General features: G+C 46.4%; 2 protein-coding genes across 2 annotated transcripts; both read left to right on the forward strand.

Annotated features, from left to right (window-relative positions):
- Positions 1-842: 842 nt before the first annotated feature.
- LOC118645210 lies at positions 843-4657 on the forward strand. Its single transcript, XM_036285854.1, has 3 exons — positions 843-931; positions 1022-2011; positions 2074-4657. Exons 1-3 carry the CDS (start codon positions 843-845, stop codon positions 4655-4657), a joined length of 3663 nt encoding a protein of 1220 aa, XP_036141747.1.
- Positions 4658-8160: 3503 nt separating this feature from the next.
- On the forward strand, positions 8161-8972 carry LOC118645292. The gene has a single exon (XM_036286089.1). The coding sequence runs from the start codon at positions 8161-8163 to the stop codon at positions 8668-8670; it is 510 nt and encodes a 169-aa protein (XP_036141982.1). The 3' UTR covers positions 8671-8972.
- Positions 8973-23559: the final 14587 nt, after the last annotated feature.

Genomic DNA, 23559 nt, shown 5'->3' on the forward strand with positions numbered 1-23559 from the left:
GGTTTTATTTCGTCGTTCTTTACTCGGCAAATTGTAATTGGTCGAGAGCCTCGTGGAGGAGTATGGGGGAAGGGAGGTAGGTATGGCGAAACGTAAATCGGAGTAAGAGAGAGAGAGAGAAATCTGTTATATTTTTCGCCGATGCGTAATCCGAGCGGAAAGGCGCATCCTCGGAGAAACCGCAGGGATTCGGGCGCGACGCGCGACTCATCCCGCCGTTCCTTACTCGGCAAATTCTAATTGGTCGAGCCCGTGTTATGTTTTTCTCGGAATGTGTGCAATATAGTTTTGTCATCGAACAATAATATTTCTATCACTCAATTTTTTTTCGTTTTAGTAGGGTATATAAGAGCGCGTCGATAGACGAATTTGTCATAAAAGAATCTATCGAGCTTGCGATGGTGAACGTAACGTTTGTGTTGTATGGAGAAACGAGTATCGGTGGAAATTGAAAACGAGGAGGTTCTTTATTGCAACGAGTCAATGTCATCTACCTCAACCGCAAGCGAGGAGCGCAATCGTTGGACCGTGAAGAAGGAGGATAAGCGATGGCATTTGGGAACGTATCATCTACGAAGAGAGATTGGAACTGTATTTGCGCGAGAGGACCTGTGGATAAAGACGCTGATGGCTGTGAGTGATCGTGGAAGGCGATATTTGTCAGGTATACCAACGAGCATTCGCTACAAGACGTTGTATTTCGTCACGGATCGGATCGCACCTATATATATCGAACAGGCTAGACGCGCGAATCAACGGGTTGAATTTAACTTACCGGTCGATAACGAGGGTTCTACCATGTGGATCTCTAGGCAAGAATCATGAGCGACGCCGTCGAAAATATGTCTACCGACGCGGTAGTCGATCTGTCTTGGTTGAACGCCCTTATCGAGAACGCGGGCGATGTCGTCGACGAGGAGGGCGATCGCCTGTAGGTGGACGATCTTTTTACGAACGCGGCTAATATCGTCGACGAGGAGAGTTATCTTTTGTGGGAGCGTCGATGCGAGGAGTGTTCCAGCGCTTTGAGAAAGAAATGTCAACGTCGTCCCGTGAGAACTGGAACGGTAAATTCTCTCGTGTCCCGTATTTTGAGTTTAGAGGGAATAAGGAACGAGTTACGATACCGATTTGCCTGTTCCGGTGCCGGTCTTGGTGAGAGATCGGGATTGATTTGGTCTGAAATTGAGACCGCTTTTGACAAACGCGTGCTAACGGGCGCGGTCATTAATTCTCGTTATATCGAACCAAGCGAATTTCTCAAGGACTCGAGAGACATGGTGATCGAGAAGGTGCGTGAACAGTTGGATAGATATTCGTGTTTGAAGGTTAATACTGTGTTTAATGGGAAATTCGTTGCCAAAGGTAAGAGCGCTGTTAAAAGTATTACAACCGCGAACAAACAGCTGTTCGTTTTGACCGATCTGCGTGAGTGGTACGAAAGATTTGTGATCCGCGCTATCCTCACGTCACTCGAGGAGTTTCAAGAGCGCGATAGCGGATGGGCGCTGTCGCGTATATTGAATTTGAACGTGAATATCAACAAATGCGATCCCATGCAGGCGGGATGCTGGTGCGACATACCGTTCGTGAGACGTAAGAAAGCGGTGGTGAACGTGCGGTCGAACGATAACGCGTGTTTCGCGTGGGCTGTTATCGCCGCGATGTATCCCGCTGATGAGAATAGAGAGAGGAGCAGTTCGTATCCCGATTATCGAATGCACCTGAAGTTCGATGGAATAGAATTTCCGGTTGCTCTGCGCGATATCACTAAATTTGAACGTTTGAACAATATATCCGTAAATGTGTTTATGTTTAAGGAACGTGATAAAAAAAAGATCGTTCCTCTACGTCTTACGGCTAACAAGAGAAATCTTCACGTAAATTTGTTATACATATCGGATACACGACGTAACGATACGGTGGGCCATTATGTTTTGATTACCCAGCTCTCGCGATTGGTCTCGAACGAAATAAACAAGACCCAAACCAAAAAGTTCATATGTGATCGGTAGGTGCATTGTTACTCTCGCGTGGATTCTCCCAATACTTAACAATCAATTGCAATTTCAGATGTCTGCATTATTTTTATTCGATCGAGAAATTATCCGAGCATACCGAGGACTGCGAAAAGATGAACGAGTACGCGATTGTTCTTCCCAAGGAGGAGGATAAGTGGCTCTCGTTTCGCAACTACGATCGAAAGGAGCGACTTCCGTACGTGGTATACGCGGATTTGGAGTGCCTTTTGGAAAAGAAGGACGAGGGGGAAAGCTTTATGACAACGGAAAATGGATTCGGTTATCAACGTCACAGAGCGTTTAGCGTCGGTTATTATGTTAGGTGCACGCTAAGCGATGAGTCATCGATGTATATATCGCATCGCGGTCAGGACTGCGTTTCGTGGTTTGCGAAAGAATTGAATTCTCTGGCGCATCGCGCGAAAGATACTCTTGCCGCGGTCGCGCCTATGTCGGAGTTGTCGAGGGAGGAGACGCGCGATTTCGCGGACGTGACGTTTTGTCACATATGTGGAAAAATATTCCTGACGACGGATCTACGTGTGCGTGATCATTGTCATATCACCGGGCGTTATAGGGGTGCGGCGCATTCGTATTGTAATTTAAATTACCACAATTCTTTTGTGATTCCGGTGTTTTTTCATAATTTATCTGGATACGACGCGCATTTTATAATTAAAGAAATCGCAAATGAATACGAGGGTAGAGTTGATCTGTTACCGTTGAACAAAGAGACGTACATTTCTTTCACAAAGAATGTAAGTTCTACGAGAGAGAAGAAGTGGCATAATTGTGTAAAATTGCGATTCGTGGATTCGTATAAATTTCTAAATGAAAGTCTCGGCAAATTGGTGTCGTATCTAGATCGCGACGATTTGCGAATAATGCGATCGATGTTCTCCGATTTGGATGACGAAGATTTTGAATTGCTCACGCGCAAAGGCGTGTTCCCGTACGAATACCTCGACAGTGTCGATAAGTTGCACGATACGGAGTTACCGTCGCGCGACGCTTTTTACAGTTCGCTAACGGGAGAGGAGGTGTCCGACGACGATCACAGGCACGCCGTTAAGGTCTGGGAGCGCTTTAACATTCAAAATCTAGGCGAATACAGCGATCTATATTTGAAAACGGACGTGCTACTCCTTGCGGATGTCTTTGAAAAATTTCGCGACAACAGCATAGATAGTTACGGATTGGATCCCGCTCATTATTATACGTTACCCGGCTATACGTGGGACGCGATGTTGAAATACACGGGTGTTCGTTTCGAACTTTTGACCGATATCGACATGGTGTTGTTCGTTGAGCGTGGCGTGCGCGGCGGTCTTAGCCAGTGTTCGAATAGATACGCGCGTGCGAATAACAGATATGTACCGTCTTACGATTCGTCGCAACCGTCGTCGTTTCTTATGTATTACGACGTAAATAATCTGTACGGTTGGGCGATGTGCCAACCGTTACCGTATTCGTGTTTCCAGTGGCTCGACGACATTACCAATTTCGACGTAATGTCGGTGTCCGCGGATTCTTATTTCGGTTACATTCTCGAGGTAGATATCGCGTATCCGCACGAGTTGCACGGCGCTCACGCGGATCTTCCATTTTGTCCCGTGCGCGCCACGCCTCCCGATAGGCGGAACGTCAAGCTCCTGGCCACGCTTAACGATAAGTCGCATTACGTCATACATTATCGCAACCTACAACAATGTCTGCGACACGGGTTGCGCGTAACGAGGATTCATCGCGTGTTACGATTCGCGCAATTTCCATGGCTTCGTGGTTACATAGAATTGAATACGAGATTTAGGATTGGCGCGAAAAACGAGTTCGAGAGAAATATGTATAAGCTAATGAATAACGCGGTTTTCGGAAAGACCATGGAAAATGTGCGCGATCGTGTGGACGTGCGTCTCGTGACGAGTAGGGATGGTAGACACGGAGCGGAAGCGTTAATCGCTAAACCGAACTTCCACAGTAGAAGCATCTTCGCTGAGGATCTGATGGCCATTGAATTGCGTCGCTTAGAGGTGACGATGAACAAACCGTTGTACGTTGGTATGACTATTTTAGAAATAGCAAAAACGCGCTTATACGAATTTCATTACAATTATATGTTGCCTTTGTATCGAGACAAGTGTAAAATCATGTACACGGATACGGACAGCTTGATATATTTCATCGAATGTTACGATGTGTACGAGGATATGAAACGTTTTATCGATCGATTCGACACGAGCAACTTTCCGGAGAATAATCCGTACACCGTGCCGTTTGTGAATAAGAGTGTGCCGGGTTTGATGAAGGACGAGAATTGCGGCGCTATTATGACGGAATTTGTTGGTTTGAGGGCGAAGATGTACGCCACGAGAGTTTTGGGGGGTAGGAACACGAAGAAAATTAAGAGTGTGAAGAAAAATGTGGTGGAGAGAACGATAACGTTCGATGATTTTACGCGATGCCTACGAAACGATATAGAAATGACGCGTCGTCAGTCGAGCGTGCGATCCAGGCTGCACGAGGTTTACACGTTCTCCGAAATGAAAATCGCTCTTAGTCCGTACGACGACAAACGGTATATCCCGCCCGAATCGACGGAAACTCTGCCGTGGGGACATTATAGGGTGTCTCAATAATAACACATACATGGTATTATGTATTTGAATATATATATTATGTAATATAAGAATATAATAAAAACATTGTTACACCACGTCTGTTTTTTTAATCCACGAATTGTGCGATTTGTCCATTCCTACCTAACCACTTCACAAAAACCTCGTCGTCTTTTTTGCGTAGAATCTTTTCAACTAGATAAACGTCGGGATTGGCGACTCGTTGTAACTCCTGCTCGTAGAATCCTCCGGCTATCGGTTCGCCACGATAATCCTTGAGAAGGTAGGTCACTGGATTCGTTTGTCGTACCTCGGCTACGCGAAATACCTCGGTGTTCCAATTCGGCGTATAACCTTTTTCAAAGATCGTTTTAAATTTGCTGACGCGCACGGGCTCGCCGATTTTGAATCTCGCCGGGGCGACGATCTTCGCGTGACTGTATACCGTGGACAGGAGCCTCTCGGCGACGCTCGGTGTCACGTTCGCTGGCTGCATGCCGATCGTTCGATGCCTTCGACGATTGTAGGACGACACTAGCTTCGGTAGCGCGTCGATCCACACGTAAGATCCGTTGAGTGTAAACATTTTCCACATGTCGTTCTTCAGCGTGCGATTAAATCTCTCGACTACGGACGCTTTCATTACCGAATACGTCGAATAATGATTCACGCGATACTCGTCGAGAATATGACGCACATTAGCGTTGTAAAACTCCTTTCCCTCGTCCGTTTGTAAATTTTTCGGATGTCGCGCGTCTTCGCGAAATATCTTCGATAGCGCCGAGGCAACCTCCTTTCCGTTTTTGGTTTTGAGCGGCAACGTCCACGCGTATTTGCTCAGAACGTCGATAACCGTCAAAATGTAATTATGTCCTTTGTTGTTTCGCGCGTAGGGGCGCATCTCCACCACGTCGGCCTGCCATAGATCGTCGTATCCGCGTACCACTACTCGTCGTCGTGGAAAGTTTTTACGGGCCGGTGCGTGCAGTTCGTTCACGAGTCTTCGTTTCTCGGCGCTCATTGCAACAGATACCGAAGGTGCTGCAGTTGTTTGTGTTTTGAATGTCTGTTGGCGATGTCGTGAATATCAACCTCCAACGCCGCAATCAAATCTCTCACAATGCTCCGTAAACCGCGCAGGTTTTCTCCCTGCACGTTGGTCTCCGTTCTTAAATCCAACAGATCCTTCAGGCTACTGTCGATCGTCTCTCTCAAATTCCGTATAATCTGCGTTTCGTATTTCGCGTCGAGATCGTTTAACTTCTTTTCATACGTTGTCGGTAGGTCGTGCAATTCTTTTTCTAATTTTTCAACATTCTGCGAAAACGCATCTTTCGATTCTCGTATTTTATTTTCGTACTTTACATTGAGATCGTTTACCTTTACCTCGAGCGTTTCCTGCAATTTCTGCAACATATCCTCGTGTTCTTTCACATTTTTATCGATCAATTCCTTTAATTTCCGTAACTCGTTTTGAAAGGTTTCCAAGCTTAATCTGTTAGAGATGATTTGAGCGAGGCTTCTGTCGAATAAACTCTGTAGGTCCTGTATTTTTTTCCCGAGCGAGTCCAACGTCGAGCTATTATTCTCAGTGATTTCCTTTAATTCCTGTATGTCCTTGGCCGTTTTTCGTAGATTGAGATCGACGTAGCCCTTATTCGTCGCGTCTGCGATGTCAACGGGGAACTCTAATCGCTGTATCTTACGTTTGTTCGCGTCGTAATTATCCCCGTTCATACGCAACGCGTTATTGTGCACGTAGCGCCTCAAAGATTCGATCGACGAACGCGTAGCGATTATCTCGTTGTCGCGTTTCCCCGTCAGAGACATGCCGAATTTATTCACCGACGTCATCTCGTCGTCGCCGCCATCGCGTTCGCACTGTACTGTTACCGTGGCCGACGATTCAATTTATAATTAGTCCCGCCTCGCGTAGCTCCTCGATTATCGACAGGATCTCGTTGTTGTGAGCGTTGTTGCCGGCGCGACGAGAAGCGTCGAGTAATCGAAGACGTTCGACCAATTCGTTAGGATCGTCCCAGTGAACGTAATCGACTCGATTGTCTGTTACTCTCATGCCGGATGGAACGTCGAGTACGCCGGCACCCGTTCTCTTATTACCGCCGCGTATAAGCGGTCCGATAATCGCGGTGTACTTGTAGCCCTTGTTACCCATAATCGGCATACTCGCGCTACGACCGCGTCTATGAGCGTTCGTCGTTAGCAGTATACTCTTGTACGTTTGCAAATCGTTTTTCGTGTAGACGGCGTCATCGGGAATTCTCTTGAAGATCAATTCGTATAAGCCAGGCGTGCCAACGTATCTCGTATCGCCTATTATAATCGCGTCGTCTCCTCCCACGTCGAATGGTTTGTCACCGAGTTTAGTACCCTCCTCGGTGAAGTATACCCCGTATACGTAATCATTTTAGTTTTACTCTCTCCACTGAGAAGATCGCCCACATACCTTTGTCCCAACGGTCCCAATCGACTGTGCAGGGACTCGCGACCGTACGAGGTTTGCAGGGTATCTCTGATCGAGGTTTCGAGCGCGGAAGCTGGCGCGTCCTCCTCCTCCTCGCGCGGGTATAACGTCACCTTTCCTAACGGCGTGGAGGCGATCGTGGGCGAGGCCAATGTTCGTTTTCTCTTAGACACGGGTGATTTCTTCGTCGGGGCTACCTCCTCGAAGACGTCGTCGTCGTCGTAGACGTCACCCTCCTCGCGTTCCCTTTTACCGACAGTGTCGTTCGACGATTTGGCGGTGTGCTCGACTATACGCTTCAACGGTTCGACGATCAGTTTGAAGCGTTTCTCCAGCGAGATTTCCTCCTCCAGCTTTCCGGTTTTCAACGCCCGATGCTTCCTACGGATCGTCGCGCGCGTCTTGGCGATTTCCCGCGCCGTTCTCTCGCGTTCCTCGACGACGTTACTCATCGCTCTGAACGTTTCACCATACCGCGTAGTCGTTAAATCCTCGTCTGTATCTACCGTTTCTCAACGCGCTGTCCTTGTCGATCACCACGAAACCGTATCTTCGCTGCCAACACTTTCGACACAACGCGCAGAAATCCTCGTACGACATGTCGGTGTTCACGTGATCGTTGTACACGTGCCTCAGGTTGGTGTCGTCTTGTCTAAACCAAATCAAGAGGTTCGCGTTGTCCCGTATCAGGTGTTTCGGTATCTTGGCGTACGTCTGACAGAGATAAAAACAATCGACGTTCGAATGTCGACCCATGGAGAAGTACTCTCTGATAGTGTTCTGGTTGTCGCAGGCCACGTCATCGAACACGAATATCGAGTCGGGAAGCGCCTCCGTGCGCGGTACGACGTCGTGATTCTCGCGAAACGCGTGATAACCGATCTCGTCCCACATTGGCTCGAATAGTCGCGCGAGATAACGATATTTCGGTTGTTGCAGAGATTTCGAATAGACGTATACGTTCTCGAAGCGTAAACCGTGCGGGCTCTCCAGTAAACTTATCAATAGATTCGTCTTACCGCAGCTCGACGGACCGCAGATGATGCAACGTATCGCGTCCGGTAACAGCGCACCGTGCCTCCGCGTCGTTCCTACGGTCGCGTTCGACCCAGCGGTTTTGCGATCGAGATCGAAAACTCTTATCGTCGGCGATTGTCGCACGAATTTCATCTCTACGCGTATGCGCGCTTGCGCGCTAGTTCGCGCTATTTATACGCGATCGATTCTCTCCCTTCGCGCAGTCGTAACGATGTTTCTAATACTGTCGGACAAGCGTGACATTCTCGAGTGGTCCGCCGCGGAGCTATCGTTCATTCCGAAGACAATTCTGCTGCGATATTTCGACGAGTACATCGAGATACTGTGGGACAAATTGCCCGAACACCTAAGAGCCGATCCCGAGGTGCGGAGCTGCCGCAGATGTTTGGAGCATTATAATCAGCCTTGGCAAAGAACGCACATCGACGGCCCGGCACCGCAGATCAGACATTGCGCCGTATGCCAGCAGTCGTCGTCGACGCCATCCGAAGACGCGGCGGCGGATTGTTGAACAGCGCGATAAACGCGCTTCCCTTCGAGTTGCACGTTCCCGGCTATCAATTCTGCGGACCCGGTACTCGTCTCGCTAAACGACTGCTACGCGGCGATAAAGGCGTAAATCCGCTGGACGCGGCGTGCCGCGAACACGATATAGCGTATTCGCGAAGTAACGATCTAGCGGAACGTCACGCGACCGATCGAATTCTCGCGGATAGGGCGCGAGAGCGTATCACGGCGAGGGACGCGGCCCTCGGCGAGAGAGCCGTAGCGACCGCCGTATGGGCGGCTATGAAAGCAAAGACAAAACTCGGAATGGGCCTGAAGAGAAGGACGACGAAGAAGAAGGTATCGAGGAAGAGGAGGAGAGTGCTACAGATAGCGAAACGCGGAGGCTTGTTACCGCTTCTACCGGTACTAGGAGCACTTGGTTCCTTAATCGGTGGTGCGGCCGGCGTGGCGAAAGCCGTAAACGATCGGAAGGCCGCTCGTCGTCAATTGGAGGAGCTGCAACGTCACAATCGCGCGATAGAGGGCCACGGATTGTATCTCGCGCCGTATAAGAAACGCGGAGGTGCGATATCGACCGGGCGGCGAAAGAGAGGAAAAAAAAAACGCTCCCGCTAGTAGACTATTTACCCGTATCCGACGTCACGACGAGCGAGCAATTGGTGCGAGCGGCGAGACGCGCGCGAATTCCACATTTCAGAGGAGTGTTCACGCGCGACGATTTGCCGGCGAGAGTGCGACGCGCGGAGTGCGGTATTGTGAATCTCGACGACGCGGAAGGTCCGGGAACGCATTGGGTTGCTTACGCGAGGAGAGGAGGCAGAGCCGTTTATTTCGATAGTTTCGGAAATCTTCGACCTCCGCGAGAACTCGTGCGGTATCTCGGCGATAACGTCGACGTGACGTATAATCCTCGGTCGTATCAGACGTACGATCAGAGCATTTGCGGTCAGTTGTGTTTGCGATTTCTTCGCGGTTTCGATTGGAATTAAAATATATATATATTTTTTTTTCGATCGATCGCGATGTCGATGACGCTCACGTTCTCCGGCGTAAACAACGTTCTCGTTGCCGACTACTTTCCCGCTCTCGATCTCAGCGACGGCGAGTACGAGTTGGGCCTCGCGAATTTTGAAAGTTACAACACGATACCGAACGTTCATTCGCAGAACAATACATTCTACTACGGCGACAACAACGACGTGATCGTTATTCCCGAGGGATCCTACGAGCTGAACGCCATCGAACGATATCTCAGGGCTGCGTTGCACGATGAGACGAGAGAGAATTGCGTCACGGATAACGCCTATTGTGTGTACGACATCGATACCGATTACGATGCGAACAAAACGATCGTTCTTCGCGCCAACGAGAACACGATGAAAACCGAAATAAAGTGTCCGTATCGAATTGATTTCACCTCGCCGAATACTATTGGATCTCTGTTAGGTTTTTCCGCGCATCCTGGAACCGAATAAATGGCACGTGTCCGACAAACCGACGAATATTATGAGCGTCAACGTTATACGTGTGGAATGTAACGTCACCGCGAGAGCTTACAGCAACGACAAGCCGGTTCATACGATACACGAGTTCACCCCGAACGTCCCTCCGGGATATAAAATATCGGAGACGCCTACGCATATCATTTACCTTCCGGTTGTCGCGCGGAGCGTTACGAATATTACGCTGCGAATGGTGGATCAGGACGGTCGTCCCGTCGATTTTCGTGGAGAAGAGATAACGATCAGATTATACGTGAGAAAACGTAGACATGATTAAACATGCTCGTTGTCGGTGAATCGCGAGTGAAAAAAATATCGATTTGTTCGCGGCGAAGAGAGGGGGAGGAGGCGAGGTAACGCAACAGCGCGGAGGATTGAGCGCGGCGAACGTCACGTTTCTTCGCTCTTTGGGTTTTAGAGTGAGAAACACCGATCATGACGATTGACATACTCAACATCGGCGGTGAGCCGATTTTCGACGAACGTATCGTCAGGATCGAGACTCACACGTACAATCCGTACGTCAACGCGACGTTGGGATACAGCGACGAGATACGTATACCTATTCAGCAACAGGACTTGTACACTCTGCCGTGCGAGAGCTTTCTCTACTTCGAGGGGATATTTACGGACGATAAGCGTAAGTCGAGACTGGCGAGTAATTGCGTCGCTTTTATGTTCGATGAAATTCGTTACGAGTTAAACGGTGTGGAGATCGACAGAAGCAGAAACGTGGGAACAACCAGCACGCTCTAAAATTACGTAACTTTAACATCGAGGGATAGGGATGTACTACAGAACGCCGGATGGGGCAGACCGGTAGTCTCCGCGGACGGTTTTTTCAATTTCTCCGTTCCTTTGAAAATACTCCTGGGTTTTTGCGAGGATTATCAACGCATAGTGATAAACGCGCGACACGAGCTTATCTAAATACGGGCGCGCAACGACAACAATTGCATCGTTGCGGAGGCTGATTCCATCGAGCCTAAAGTCGTTCTGTCTAAGGTTCAATGGCGAATGCCTCACGTGATGTTGAACGACGTTAACAAATTATCGCTGTTGCGAACGCTGGAGAGCGGACGATTTCTAAGCGTTGGATTTCGTTCGTGGGACCTGTATGAATTTCCTCTATTGCAGAGCACTACTAAACACTCGTGGGCCGTCAAGAGCGGCGCAAGTGGAAAAACCGCGATACGTTATCTTCGCTTTGCAGACGGAGAGAAGAAACATTCTTCCGAAAGACGCATCTGTATTCGATCATTGCAATCTCACTAATGTAAAACTGTACCTGAATTCGGATTTTTATCCCTACGATGACATGAATTTAGATATGAAGCAATACAAAATTGCAGTACTGTACGATATGTTTGCGAAATTTCAAAAGGTATACTACGGACGCGACGTTGACGAGGCCTATCTAAATGTAGTAGATTTCATGAATTACGGTCCATTCGTGGTGATCGATTGTTCTCGTCAGAACGAGGCGATAAAGAGCGCCACTTTAGACGTTCGTATAGAATTCGAATGCAAGGAAAACGTTCCAGCTAACACAACAGCGTACTGTCTGATTATTCACGATCGCATCATCGAGTAAAGCCCTCTGACTAATATCCTGCGGAAAATTGTGTAACGTATAGTTGCCGAGAATACGTATTGCGTAATAGTAACGAGGCAAGAGGGGAAGAATAAAATGGTGTGAGGTGCGGTATATAAGATCTCGCCCTCGGGGGAACCATGTACAAATAATCGGTATTCGCACGATGTCGTACGCGCCGCCCGTTTTCATCGACGTTCAAGGATTCACCGTTCGCGATAAATTCCTGGTGAAGGAGGTAGCCGTGCTACGAGACGGACGAACCTTGACGCATCACGTATTCACCGCACCACTGGCCTGGGATCTTCTGACGAAAACCGAAAAAGCTCAGGTGTGCTGGTTGACCGCGAATCATCACGGGCTCGAATGGAAGGACGGAGAAGTGGATTACGACCGTGCGCGAAATATCATTCGGCGCGCCATTTGCAACGGTCTGACGACGAGCGAAACGTCGAGGCTGATCTACGTGAAGGGAACGGAGAAGAAACGGTGGTTGGAGGAGCTCGTTGGTAACGCCGTTCGCGATGCCGAGGCGACGATCGAAACGATAGACGCTGATTACGAAAACATTGGTCGGCTGGAGACGCTCAACGCCGGTCGATTGTTTCGATGTAGACGCCACACCAAGCACTGCGCGATGGAAAACGTCTGCAAACTACACGACTGGTGGGTGGAACGAAACGATCATATCAATATAATTACAACGGAATTGTAATATGTATTATATGTATATGCTGTATTCTAAAATGTATGAAACGATTCTTTACCTCTACCTAAAGGGGCATTTATGTTATACACTTATGCCGCAATAAATATGTAAAACACTTATGTTTCGCGTCTTATATTTTAATCGTTATCCCCCCCCCCCCCCCCAAGAAATATGTGCTCCGGATAACGTTGTAGTAAAAAAAGTTAAATCACTGAGTGTGAGTTAGCCTACAACAGGATGAAAGATTCGCTTTATAGTATTTCTTTTACAATCGTTATGACGAGTTCGTTGACGTACGACAGGATGAGGATTTGCGATAAAACCTCTTGGCTAGACGTGCACTCCCAATAATAATAATAATAATAATAATAATAATAATAATAATAATAATAATAATATATGCGTGTGTTTGTGTGTATCACAGTAACCGCGAGGACGATACGCGAACGAAACCACAACCACACACTTTTTTGCTAAACATGCATTTCTAATATCAATCGTAGAAGCAACACGCGATGACGATGATTTCATACGTTCTCTTATACGTTCTTTTCTTTCCGCTGATAAAGAGATAAAGGATCGCGATCGCTGGTCGGACGATATGCTGTTGTGAGTGCGCGACACTCACACAAACTTTACTTGTAATAACGAGAAGGGTGTCGAGTGACACCTCGCGCGACGACACCGTCCGGCCTTGCTACCGGGCATCGCACCGGCCTTCACACCGGACATCACACCGAGCTACATATCCGGTTACTCATTTTGCCACCCGAAATCTCCTGATTTCCGGTGGAATGCGCCTAGCTAGCAATTGCTGGCTAAGCTAGTGCACGGGCCAAAGGCCCGTGACCGCGAGTGACATCCCTTGGTAACAAGCCGAAAGGCTGAGTATATAAAGACCGCGGAAAGAGAACGAGTGGGCTCATAATCAATAATAATAGCGACGAGTATATGTCGCTCGTCGAAACTACAAACTAGACGTAGTAACACATCTTTCGGGTTCGCTAACGAAAACTGTAAAGGAAGAACAAATATATATCTCTTGTTATAAACTCTCGGCGTTATCTATTGGAAACCTGATCCCGAGGAGTCATCGGCAGCGGTCCGCACTGTATCCCGAGACCAGGGATACAACAAATTGGTGGCAGCGGTGGGATTCACTGCCGAAAAATACCGAAAAGGAAAAAACGCTCCCTAACGGACTCAGCGCACAGAAGAAAACCGCCGAAGAGAAACATTAAAGCCAGGGCGACAATTCACCCGAGGCGCAACGAAGCCGACCTGCTGATTCTCCGAGACAAGGAAGGAAGATAGCATCGGACAACAGCGATAGCAGTGTTATCTAAGACGACACCGACCTACCGCAACGTGACGCACCAGCCACAAGCAGCTGAGCGACGGACAACATGCGGCGATACATCGCGGTAATGTAAGTCCACGAAACTATTTTGTATACAAAAAAACTTTTGTAATAAAAACGACACGCGAACCCGAATTGATTAAGACCCCCGGTAACCCTACTACCGAAACGCGTACTAGCAATAGCGAATGTCCGACGACAATAGTACATCAATAAGAAACGAATCGTGGCTATTCAGTAGAACGGCGGCGCGATCCATACACTATCGCGAGTTAGAACTAGCGTGGCGAGCGGCACAGGCCCTCCGCGAGGATCGAGATAACGATCGCAGGGCCTTAGGGCGTCTCCTAGACGGCGATAGCGAGCTACCCGAGCACGTCATACGTGAGCGAGAATTTCCTTTCGGGGCCCTCGACGCCAGTTTATTTTCCACCGACGCAGTTGACGTGACAAGACGAGACCGCGTGGACAGACGGACGAGACCATACGTTAGTCGCACTCCGAGCCGCGTATCTTCACGAGGTGAATTTTCACTGACCTCATACGATTCCGATATCTTTAACCCTGAAGAAATTTTCGAGAGATACGAAATGAGTACCAACGAACAAGCCCAGCCCTCGGGAACTCAACAATCAGAGGCTCAACATTTCATAGCCGACGCAGAGCGAGAACTTCAAGAAATACACCATAAAATCCGCGAAAACCCAGTTGCACGAGCAGCACCGCCAAACGTAGCGCAAGAGAGAGACAATGAAGTCCGAGACACTCTGCGCGCGGTGATTCAAGAATTACGTCGGTTACAAACAGACATAGACGCCGTACGGGAAACGCAAGTACACACTCAGCGCATTCACGACTATCGACCATCGCGACTCAGTAGGAGAGACACAACCTACGTAGATCACGATGATGTTCGCCACCAGCGAGGTCGCGGGTCCCTACCGTTAAAAGAAGCGCGCTGCATGATCACTGAGTTCGACGGGAATGCAAGTAAACTACAAGAGTTTCTAACCGCCATGACATATGCGGTCGAAAACATCGATCCAAACGATGAGGTAACTCTGTTAGGAGCAATCCTATGCACCAAGTTGAAAGGGCGCGCAATGTTGGACTTCCAAACGCGAAAGATTCGCAATTTTGAACAACTAAGACAGGAATTAGAAGCGTGCTACGTGAGTAAAAAGAGCACCACACATTTGCAAATTGAATTTAATACTCTCAAACAAAGAACCGGAGAAAATGCACGGACCTACGGACTTAGAGCCGACAAATTAACAATGGATCTGTATGAGTCCATGATAGAGGGTCGACAACATTACACAACGGAAAATAAACGCGCAATATTAGATATCCTACAACAACAGGCGCTTGAGAATTATCAGATAGGGCTAAACGACGACACAAAAGCCGTAGTCAGATCACGAGAATATGCAACGTTGCAGGATGCGATAGCTGCCGCGACCGCAGAAGAACGAATAAAGGGAACAACAGTTTCCCGCCCAAAACCAAAATATTATATGCCGGCCGCAGATAATTACAAAAATAAGCTACAATGTCGAAAGTGCGGAAAGTTAGGACACCACGGAAAAGACTGTCGCAACAGTCGTTACTCGAACCGGTTCGCACTACCACAACCTGATAAAACACGTATAAATGCCGTAGAGAAATTCTGCAAGCATTGCAAAAAACGTGGCCATACACAAGCCGAGTGTTGGCACTTGAACGGGAGGCCTCGCAACAAAACGTCATATCACCCTTCTCGACCACAAAATAATGGGAATAAAAATAACAACCCTAGAAAAGCGATCGAAACCGCGTAAAAAGAAGAATTCCGGATCCGAGTCTAGTAGCGAAGACGAAAGGAAAACAGCCGGAAAGAAAGATAAGCGCGCTCAGACGTATCAGGTCGCGCAAGTAACTCGAGCTGCCCAGCCGAGCAGCGGCCTAGATCAAATCACGCTTCCGATACAAGAAACGCGCTCAGGAGAAATAAACATGCTTTTCGATTCGGGCGCAACCCTTTCACTCATCAAGGTAAAAAACTTAAAGGGAAAACTAGAATTTCCCCCGAAAAAATCACCCTTGCGGGAATAACGGGGCACAAAATGTATACAATCGGAAGCATGCAAGCCCACATTAATCTAGGCGAACAGGTATTAAGACATACCATGTACGTGGTCAAGGATGACTTCCCCATGGAGTACGATGGAATACTGGGACTGGACTTCATGAAAAATCACCGCGTGATCTGCGACTACGACAAACAACAATTGAACATCGCCGGCGTCACTTTCAAATAAAACCTTACGGTAAGATAATTCTACAACCGCGCAGCGAGACTATTGTCCGAGCAACCACTAACCGAAATCAGCCCGGAGTAATCCAGGCGAAGGAAACTAAGCCCGGCGTATATATCGGACGATGCATGGTCGAGCCGAAGAATTTTGCATGCGTAGTCAGCATCATAAATACCACAGATAAGCCGGTAGAGATACGCACGCCGCACGTGACAATAGAAGATCCCGACGAAAGTGATCATCAAATATACGCGGTTATCAACGAGGCGGAACGTGCGAATAAACTCCCACGAAGCAAACGGATCTGACAAACATTGCGTACCCAGCATCTCAATTCGGAAGAACGACAGGCACTCACACGGATATGCGAAGAATACCAAGATACCTTCCACCTAAGTGGAGAACCACTGACATGCACTGCAGCAGTGAAACACGAGATACGTACACAAGCCGACTCATCGCCGGTCAACGTACGGCCGTATCGCCTCCCCGCAAGGCATAAGGAAGAGGTGAATACACAGATAAAACAAATGCTGCATGATGGCATTATCAAAGCCAGCACGAGCCAATGGAATGCGCCACTGCTAGTGGTACCCAAAAAGGCCGACTCGTCTGGAAAACCGAAGCTCCGAATCGTGATCGACTTCCGAAAACTAAATGATCTAACAATTGGCGATTCTTTCCCCCTACCCAATATTGAAGAAATATTAGATCAACTGGGAAACGCCAAATATTTTTCGACGCTAGACTTAGCGTCGGGGTATCATCAGATACCGATGGCTGAGCCAGATAAACAATAGACAGCGTTCTCGACACCATACGGACATTATGAATATAATCGGATGCCCTTTGGATTAAAAAATGCGCCAGCCACATTCCAGAGGCTGATGAACTCGGTACTCATGGGAATTCGAGGACTCAGATGCCTAGTATATCTCGATGACATAGTGATATACGGATCGAGTTTAAGCGACCATAATAAACGCCTAACGGAAGTATTGCAACGCCTACGAGAAGCGAACTTAAAGTTGCAACCGGACAAGTGCGAATTCCTGCGCAAGGAAGTAAATTACCTAGGACACGTAATTTCCGAAAATGGAATATCGCCCGACCCGGCAAAATTGCAAGCCATAGAAGATTTTCCGGAGCCCAAAAAGGTCAAAGATATCCAATCATTTATAGGCCTGGCCGGATATTACAGAAAATTTATCAGCAATTTTTCCAAGATCGCGAAACCATTAACGAAACTAACAAAAAAGACGGAAACATTTGCGTGGACTGTCGAACAGCAAATAGCTTTCAACACATTAAAAGAAAAATTAACTACGGCGCCCGTACTTCAATATCCAGATTTTACAAAAGAATTCAATGTGACTACCGACGCCTCAGATTATGCAATAGGAGCCGTACTGTCACAGGGACCGATAGGAAAAGACCGTCCCATTGCTTACGCGAGCAGAATATTAAACCGCGCCGAGCAAAACTACAGCACGGCAGAGAAAGAATTACTTGCAATAGTATGGGCTGTAAACACTTTCGGCCATATGTCTATGGGACAAAATTCAAAATCGTAACTGACCACAAACCCCTCATATGGTTATTTAACGTAAATGACCCCGGATCAAGATTGATCCGATGGCGATTGAAACTGGAGGAATATGACTATGAAATTATTCATAAGACCGGTCGAGCGAACGCGAACGCCGACGCGCTAAGTCGCAACGTGAAGCGGGAAGCTCACGTTACCGAAGCAGCTGATAAAATCCTCACACTAGACGAAGACGGCGAATACGCACGTGCATCTACAGAAGATGAAAAGGAAGAGGACAACGTATGCGAAGCAGCATACACAGAAGAAAAGAAAAAACAAATTCTATATGAATATCATGATGCACCTACGGGAGGGCACCAAGGAATTGAAAGAACAATAAAAAGAATACGATTGACACATAATTGGCCCGGATTAACGGCCGATGTAGAGCGATACATTAAAAAATGTGAGCTTTGTCAGAAGAATAAACTTTCTCGGAGAATAAAAGCCCCTCTTGTCGTCACGGACACGCCTAGCCGACCCTTCGAGAAATGTGCACTGGATATAGTGGGACCACTAACAATAACGAAAAATGAAAATCGGTACCTACTGACATTCCAAGACCATCTTACAAAATTTAGTAAGGCAATACCTATACCGAACCAGGAAGCAAATACCGTGAGCAAAGAATTTGTCACGAAGATCGTCCTGGAATACGGAACGCCAGAATACGTACTGACAGACCAAGGCACTAACTTCCTGAGCGAAATTTTCAAGAATACGTGCAAGCTACTGAAGATAAATAAAATTCAGACTACCGCCTACCATCCCGAGAGCAATGGTATCCTCGAGCGATCACATCGGACCTTAGCAGAATACCTGCGACATTATATAAATAAGGACCAAACCGATTGGGACGAATGGATCCCGTACGCGATGCACACGTATAATACAACGCCTCATACGGCGACAGGGTATACACCGTTTGAATTAATCTACGGTCGACAGGCAGAACTGCCGACGGCCCTGACAAAACCGCCTAAACCTACCTACAACTACGACGATTACGCGCAGGAATTACGGGAAGGTTAAGAGCTACTAATCGTGTCGCACGCGAAAATATAAAGACGAAAAGGCCAAGGCTAAGACGCAGTACGATAAAAAGACAAAAGAAATAAAATTTAAAGTCGGCGAAAAAGTATTACTATACGACGAACGCTCCGACGCGGAAGATCGAAGAAACTCGACGCGCAATGGACCGGACCGTATACGGTAACCGAAAAACATTCTAATATAAACTATACAATAAGGCGAGGGAGGACAACGACGCGCGTACACGTAACCGTCTTGAAACCGTTTATTGAAGCCTACCCGCGGTCAAAAGAAGGATAAAAAACATGCTCACATGCACGCACATACACAATAAAAGGAAAAAGAAAAATATAATAAATAAAAGAATTAGACTCACCAAAACGAAGACCGCCAACCAGGAACATAATCCATAACAGCAATCGGCACAAGAGGAACTACACACTAAAAACTAAACTAAACACTAAAACTAAACTACACACTATAAACTACTATACTACTACTACAAAGTATCCATGCACGGATTAGTCAACCGCGTCCATGTCTGGATCCTCGGCGGAAGATCCAGATGAGGCAAGTTCCCCTCGCGTAATATTGATCCACGGCAAACTCGAACTCCAGATCAAGATCACCACCGAATTCCTCGCTATAATCGGTGAACAAAAGCGGGCTCGGAGTGGGCCGGGAATTATAGCCTCCGTGGATTCCTCGGCCAGATCACACAGGGTCCCATACCCGCAGAAAGAAAATCCGGGGACCCCGACCGATTTTCCCAGGAAATGAAAGTATCGGACCCATCAACGGAGACATCCGCAAGAGGGTCCCAGGTCCTCCCAGGGACCATCGTCATGGCTAGCCAAATGTTCAACGCCATTTACAAACAACGGGTCAGCGGCACCGTGCACTCCTCATCAACGGACGAAAAACTTTCGCCAAAAGAGCCACAGTGTCGAGATCACTGAAGTCGTCGAAAACTGTTTTCACTCTCCTCAGCACTCTCTTCACTGGAAGACGCGAAGAAAAATTCACGACGAGACATGACTATGAAAACAAGCAAACGCACGAACAGATAGCCGACAGGAGACTAAAGGGCCGGATCATCCAGAGGAGAAAAGACACACGAAAAAAGGTGTAAATAGATAACAGGATGCAACGCTAAGCATACGATAAAAAATGAGGAATCAACGAGATACACAGGCAACGGAAACGAAAATATGACACATTTCGAAGCGCGAAATGATAAACGATACAAATTGGAGAATTCTTTTCCGCCTCCCATCTGAACTTGAGAATCCTTTTCCGCTCCCATGGTCCCACAACGATCACATTATAAAAACTTTTGTAGCAATTAAAATAATATTAAAAAAAAAAAATTTTTTTTTGTAAATTAAAACAAATAATTACAGATTTATAATCTGGGTGACGCTAAGTTCCGCAGAAGACCCGGACATGAAGGCACCGTATGAAATAGAAAAATTTACGCACCATCCAGGGATATATTTTGAAAAGCTAGGAGGATTACATCCGGTTGAATCCTTCTGGAAAGTGTGTCATCAAGATAGACGTGACGACACTATCAAAACGACTCGCACAGGTTAGAAAAATACGTACGCAAAACGGATAATCTATGCATAATGATAGCAGTCATAGGGAAAGAAACATGCGAAAATTTACACAGCGTTATTGCAAAAGGGTGTGAAAGAACTAATAAATTAATAGAACGCATGAACTCAACATACAATACAAGAATACACAAAAGAGAATTAACGACGGGATAGGATCAGTCGCAAAATCATTGTTTGGTACGATGGACGCAAACGATGAAAAATTAATTAACGAACAACTGACGGTATTACACGACTCACAGGAATTAAACAAACACGCAATAAAAAACCAAATAAAAATAATGCAAGCCACTATCGCTCACATTGATAACAGTGAAAGAACTATCCGACAAAACGAAAATACTCTCGCGGACGCGACAGACAAACTAAGAACAAAATTATTAGAAGACGAACGCCAAAGTAACTTACACGAAAATTTCATAATAATTAACGCTGGTACTGTCTGAATCTAACACGCGACGCGGAAAGACGTACTAGAATATTTAACGTTTTAAAAGAAGGAATTCTGCATCCTCGGTTAACACCCATTTCAATAATAATAGAATCACTTAAAGACGCTAGCTCGCAATTGCCCGAAGGACTCTATTTCCCATTCAGAATAAAAGAGAATGAATGGTCGACAATAGAGAAATTTGCGACCGTAGGCGCATACTGCGATCAATAAATATATATACTATTTACGATTCCCTCTAATTTTGATGCCAAAATACAAAATACTAAGTGTAATTCCGCTACCTATCCCAAGTCAGAACAACATTTTCTCGTTCGTAGAAATTAACAATCCCCTGATTGCAATAGACACAGAACAGCGTACTTACATAACTCCTCGCAAAAGAACGACCTGCGGAAATGCATAGAGATTAATATACCCGAATACCTATGCACGAAAATCCACCCCGTATATCGAATAAACCCAGCCTCTATCTGCGAGATAAAAATGTATCTAAGAAACGAAAGATCATTATAAAAATTGTAACATAAAAAATGCGACGTCGAACCACAGCCTTTGGATAGCGTTAAGTAATTCACACTCGTGGCTATACTCGTCACCACGAAAGCAAGTAATTACTCTACATTGTAAAGACCACTGAAAAATAAAGGAAACAATTGAAAAAGTAGGTAACATTACATTAAAAAATAACTGTAAGTTAGTGACAGAAAATACAATTATAAGATCACCCAAGATGTCACATGAGACAAGAGTAGAATCATATCTACCTCAGTATAATATTTCACTACTACAGAAGCCTGGTTTAGAAAACGATACAGGTCTCAAAGAAATAAAATTAAAAAAATATTATACCAAATCCGACGGAATTAAAAAATTCCAAGGATAAATTAGAGGAGATAGACAACGAACTAGATAAAGATTCAAGTTCGATTTTTCAGTCGCCACACTTTATTTTTCCAATGGCAACAAGCGGAACAACAATTGTAATAATAATAATAGCCGTAGTAATAGGATTTATTATAATAAAAAAGAAAAAGCGGAATAACAATAAGCGGGTGACATTAGATATAGATACAGAATATACGATACCGAGATCTATCCTAAAACGAAGCAACAGCACACGTTTCTAACACAAAAAACATATATATATATATATATATATATATGTAATAGTAATTAACAACTATATGTAATAGTAATTATTATATATATCATATACAATTTGATCCATTATTTCCTGCGGGAAAAAACGTGGCATTAGTTTGCACAGCTCTACGTCTCGGATTAAACAAAATCAGACCACACGATATATCGCGTTACACCGGAACCAAAGAATCAAAAAACTTATTTCTGCAAATTTCGCTCACACACCGGATGTGCACAGCACTATGACCATATATGGCCCGATTTAGGGAATTACACCCCACCACTTCCATTCTTACGAGATTATAAAAACTGACGACCCAATCGAGCCCCAAAGACTCGATACTGTCGTTACGATAAACAAAGTTCAAGCTCAAGAACAACAGCAGCAGCCAGGCGGAACCAGCCCCGCAAATTACCCCGGTGACATAGAGTTACAACCACACACACACCAACTCCAAGGACAGGATGAAAATTCCTGTGGAATTTGAACTCAGTCAGCCCATCGATGGAGTGCGCCCATTGGACCACCCAGAAAGATACGAAAGACTTCTACGAAGCATCTGCCTCCAACCAACAGAGAGATGTCTAGTGGAAACAGAGTTTCCTTGGAGAAGATGGTGCCGAAGCTGTTATCGCCAACGATACCGGCTTTATTGCACCATACGAGATCCATCGGCACACGGATACCGGACGCAGCTCTCACCTGACGAACATTGGGAAACGATCACCGAGTGTTTCAAATGCGGAAAAGTGCTAATGAACGTGTGCCCTGCCAGAAACTGCCGGAAGTGCATCGAGATATTCCTCGACGAAGAAGAGGCCGTAAACGAGACCCTGGACATGAACATGTTCAGTTTTGAAAGATTTTAAAACCTGTGTGTACGCGAATCTGAGAACGAGCAATACCAGCTACGAATGGTATGTAATTATTAGTATAAAACAATAAAGAAATAGCGATTAGTATATAGTTTTTCACTAAGGAAAAGCGATAAGATAGCGTAAACTATTAGTTGCGAAAACTCAGCCCCTCGTTTTCTTTCAATAAGGGGGAGGGATGTTGTGAGTGCGCGACACTCACACAAACTTTACTTGTAATAACGAGAAGGGTGTCGAGTGACACCTCGCGCGACGACACCGTCCGGCCTTGCTACCGGGCATCGCACCGGCCTTCACACCGGACATCACACCGAGCTACATATCCGGTTACTCATTTGCCACCCGAAATCTCCTGATTTCCGGTGGAATGCGCCTAGCTAGCAATTGCTGGCTAAGCTAGTGCACGGGCCAAAGGCCCGTGACCGCGAGTGACATCCCTTGGTAACAAGCCGAAAGGCTGAGTATATAAAGACCGCGGAAAGAGAACGAGTGGGCTCATAATCAATAATAATAGCGACGAGTATATGTCGCTCGTCGAAACTACAAACTAGACGTAGTAACACATCTTTCGGGTTCGCTAACGAAAACTGTACAGGAAGAACAAATATATATCTCTTGTTATTAACTCTCGGCGTTATCTTTGGAAACCTGATCCCGAGGAGTCATCGGCAGCGGTCCCGCACTGTATCCCGAGACCAGGGATACAACAA

This window comes from Monomorium pharaonis, chromosome 4 (assembly GCF_013373865.1).
Source record: "Monomorium pharaonis isolate MP-MQ-018 chromosome 4, ASM1337386v2, whole genome shotgun sequence".
In the NCBI taxonomy this organism is placed as follows: Eukaryota; Metazoa; Arthropoda; class Insecta; order Hymenoptera; family Formicidae; genus Monomorium; species Monomorium pharaonis.